At 41.1% G+C, this 4,492-nt stretch overlaps 1 protein-coding gene across 1 annotated transcript in view; it reads right to left on the reverse strand.

The window, feature by feature from the left end:
• Nucleotides 1-4,492, reverse strand: part of LOC101858368 (protein sel-1 homolog 3) — a gene marked incomplete in the record, with an annotated part of 68,034 nt that overhangs the window by 57,093 nt on the left and 6,449 nt on the right. Inside the window, 2 exon segments of the mRNA XM_013089415.2 lie at nt 1,484-1,610; nt 2,664-2,809. Coding sequence (XP_012944869.1) covers nt 1,484-1,610; nt 2,664-2,809 — 273 coding nt within the window.

Below are 4,492 nucleotides of genomic sequence, written 5' to 3' on the forward strand. Positions count from 1 at the left end.
TTTATGCCTTTAATCAACGTTTTCGGTGAAATCCTCAAAGGAATGTGTTTGTAAATGGATATAAAAGGTGTTGAGCCAAAAAAAAAAAAAAAAAAAATTAAAATTGCTAAGCAGGGAGAAAACTGCTGTTTTCTTCGATTTTATTATTTTGACGAGAGCCTAATTCCACCACGCTGCCTCACATTTCGTATAAAGTTCCTTTCCCAAGAACACAACGTCAGACCGAGCTGAGGCTCGAATCCCTGAACTCGAAATCTCACCATTACGATTCCGGTTGTCTAACCACTAGGCCACAGACGCCACTCGTCAGGATGAAAAATAATCATAAATATTAAACAATAAGTAGAGCGCATTTTACGATTATTAATTTTTTGGGGAGATGTTTAGGTTATTTTGTTTGAGTAAAGAGAAGCTCATCGACACAGTAATAGTCATAACTAAGTAATGGGAAAATTAGGGGGGAAGACAGACAGAAACAACAGAGGGAAAGTAGAGAAGTGGGACCTACCGTTGGCGCCCTCCAATCACCGATATTTGGGTTACAATGGCAAACATACACACATACATAATATACACATAATCAAACACACAAACCTACATACAAAGAATATTGAATACACAATATGAGGCGGATGTAAAACATTGCCACAAGTATGCCATTGTCGCTTGCAACAGGGAGGCACCCCGTTTTAATTATTTATATTGATTCATTTTTAGCTAGGGTTATCATATCTTACTCAAAGACACCTCAGTGACCACCGACCTAGAACCTGTGTCACCGACACCAGGTTGACTTAATTCTTTAATCTGAACTCACAACTAACTCGGTAGCTTGCGGGCAAAAACTACAACAAAAAAGACCCCCCCCCTCCAATCTTTTCTGAGTCTTGACTCCCCACAATGATCGAAGCTGCATCTTTGGAGATATAAAAACATCTACAACCCCAGCCCCCGCAAAAAACCCCCCCCAACCAAATCTGAGGCATCATGATGAAATCAGGCGCTCGTCAAAATAATGAAATTGAAGAAACAGGCATTTTCACTCCAGTTTGACAATTCCCTGTGAATTTTTATTGAAAAACGTTGCTTAATGGCATAAAATGTGTACATTTTAAGTTCTCAAGGACTTTCAAGCTATAAAAGTGACCAAACCTTGGCGGCCATTTCCTTGCAAATTTTACCTCAGAAAAAAGGCTACCACTACCTCCTTCAATCACAAATATCTCGACTTCTATTCAAGATAGGTGGATGGTTTTGTTTTATTTTTGCACAGAAAGAAGGACAAATAAACAAGCTTTTAAGATTACAGCAATAACTCCAAAATTATGCCAAAAATTTCACGAACGCCTGATTCCACCGCGTCGTGACACAAATAAAAGAGAAAAAGTAAATAAACAAACAGACACAAAAAACAATTAACAAACAAAAGAAAAAAAAACGACAAACAATCAAACAAACAAACAAAACAAACATACAAACTCACTGTGGAGCCCAGACTGTGTGCACTCTGCCAGCCTCCAGGCCGGGGTCGTGGTGGGGGAAGAGCTGACGCACAATGCCATAAGCGTTTCCGTTGAACACCGCCGGGTAGTTCAAGAAGGTCACCAGCTCTGGAGAAAATTATATTGATTGTGAACGTGTCAATTTTAAATTATTGATTGAGAATGGAAATTCAGACTGATTGTGAATGTAAGTATTCATTCTATTGATTGTAAGTGGAAATTTAGAATGATTGTGAATTTAAGTTGGAATTATAGATTGTAAATGGAAATTGATATTGATTGTGAATGTAACTTTAAATTATTGATTGTATATACGGAAATTTAGATTTATTGTGAACTTAAGGTTAAGTTATTGATAGTGAGTGGAAATTTGAACTGATTGTAAATAGAGAGTTAAATTATTTATTGTGTAGGGAAAATTAAAATAATTATTAGTGAATTGAATTCTAAATTGACTGTGAAATTCAAATCGATTGTGAATGGGAAGCTACATTGACTGTGAATGAACATTTAAATTGAATGTGAATGGAAATTAAAACTATTGATTATGAATGGAATTTATAATTGATTGTGGGTCGAAATTCATACTGATATCGAACGGAAATTAAAGCATTGAATGTGAATATAATCCAGGAATAATAGAATTCTCCCTGAACTCCGTATATTGATTTTAAAGATGTTTTAAAGTCAGATTTTCAAACTTTCTTCGTTAATGGAGCTGTTAAAAATGCCATTTAATATAGCTTTCTATGCATTTATTCTTTTTTCTTTCTTTTAGATTCCTGTCCAACATGAAGGACGGATGATTTCGTGGTACCTCCCCCCTTCCCGCGCCCCCTTGCTCCCCCCCCCATATGACATAGTGCCAGATGACCCCCCCCCAAAAAAAACAACAACAACACACACACACAACAACAACCAAAAACAAAACAACAACAGCAACAAACAAACAACCTATACAGAGAGAGACACACAGACACACACACAAATACATACAATATACATACACACACACAGACACCCCCTCCCCTCTCCCACCCCAACACACACACACACACACACACACACACACACACACACACACACACACACACACACACACTTCCAGGGTGGTCCTTAGGAATCTCAACTAAAAAAAACAAACACAAAACCCTTCCAAACCTTGCTCCAGCGGACAGTGGTCAGTGTCAGAGAGTCGGGGCGATCTCTGTGCGTGGCTCCAGTACCACACAGCACAGGGCGGGGACTCGTGGGGGCGGGAGTACGGGGGGAGGACCTTCACAGACTGGAAGTCTCGGCATCTGGCACTGTGGCATGAAGGAGGGGAAAGGCCCATGGTTGAGGGGAAGGTGGCGTGATGGAGGGGAAGGTGGCGTGATGGAGGGGAAGGTGGCATGATTGAGACGAAGGTGGCATGATTGAGAGGACGGTGGCATGATGGAGGGGAAGGTGTCATGATTTATGGGAAGGTGGGGTGATGGAGGGGAAGGTGGGGTGATGGAGGGGAAGGTGGTGTGATTGAGGGAAAGGTGAAAGGGGAAGGTGGTATGATGAAGGGGAAGGTGGCATGATGGAGGAGAAGGTGGCACGATGAAGGGGAAGGTGGCATGGTTGAGAGGAAGGTGGCATGATTGATGAAAAGGGTTTGGGATGGCTGGGAGAAAAAACAATTTTTACGTGAAAAAAAGGCTATTTTTCGTAAGATGGGGTGGGTGAAAAGATATTGTTTGTTTAGTATAGGGTTTTACGGCGCTCGCAACTGCATAAGGTCATATGAGCGCTCGGGACACTTATGAGGAGCCAAGGAGTAACAGTAGAAAGGCTGCAGAAAGAGTCAGGAGCCCAGAGGAGGGGGCAAAGGAGGTGAGGGGGTGGGGGCAGAAAGTGGAAATGAAAGCAGACAACAGAACATTGTTAGAGATCAGGAAAGGATGTGAAAGGAGACAATTTTAGAGAAGAAAATTTTTTGGTCGCTACCCGGAATCGAACCCGGGACCTTTGAATGAGAGGCCAATACCTTAACCTCTAGGCCACGAGAGCCCCCGGTGAAAAGACAGCAAGGGTTTAAATCAACACTACTATGTTATATGAGAGGCGGGACCTCCGAGTTAAACTTCATCTCCGAAAAGAGCGAGCCAAATGGAAATTTCGTGTAAAGTGCCTTTCCCAAGGACACAACGTCGGACCGAGCTGAGGCTCGAACCCCCGAACCCGCATCCTCACGATTACGAGTCCGGTAGCCTAACCACTAGACATCAAAACAAAAGATGAACACTTGCCTTCTATCGTTTTCCCAGAGACGTGGCAAAAAACATGTTTTGAAAGAAAGAAAAATCACAGTATCTTATATTTTTCAACACACAGGCTTAGGCTAATAAAAAAACAATATTAGACTCAAATTCCTAACACGTTGTATATAAACAGTCACATTAATATACTCTGTCACATTTTTAAGTAGACACTGTGTTCAAATGAAAATAGCTACTTTCACAATGAGTCGATATTCTTTAAAATTTCAGGAATACGAATTCAATCAATTTTAAAAACGAAAAAAGCAACAACAATACTGAATGTTAACATAACAGGTTCATTCAAGACTTACAAGAGTGTGGTCTACAAAAGTAACACGATCAGCAGCGTTGATGACGGCCTGACATCGTCGCCGCCTTGAATCAATTAATCGCTCCACTGCCTGTTGAGGGATGTTATTCCCCTCTTTATGTGATGCTCTCTCAAGTTGAGGAAATGTCTGAGGCTGGGGTTGTCGCATGTTGTTCAACTCACCTCTGGTTCTTCTTGCCGTTTTGAAACGATTCCGTAGATGCGACAGACGTATAAAAAGATCCTCTCTTGGAGTAATTTTTCTTCTCTCACGTTGGTGGTGTCGATCATTTCCTGATTTTTGGTGCTTTCTCACGATCTATTGTTGTGTACACAGTTCTTCGTGTTACATTAAAATGTCTTGCAACAGTGGATACTGAGCTCCCCCC

The sequence above is a fragment of the Aplysia californica genome, unplaced genomic scaffold (assembly GCF_000002075.1).
Source record: "Aplysia californica isolate F4 #8 unplaced genomic scaffold, AplCal3.0 scaffold00947, whole genome shotgun sequence".
NCBI classification, from domain to species: Eukaryota; Metazoa; Mollusca; class Gastropoda; order Aplysiida; family Aplysiidae; genus Aplysia; species Aplysia californica.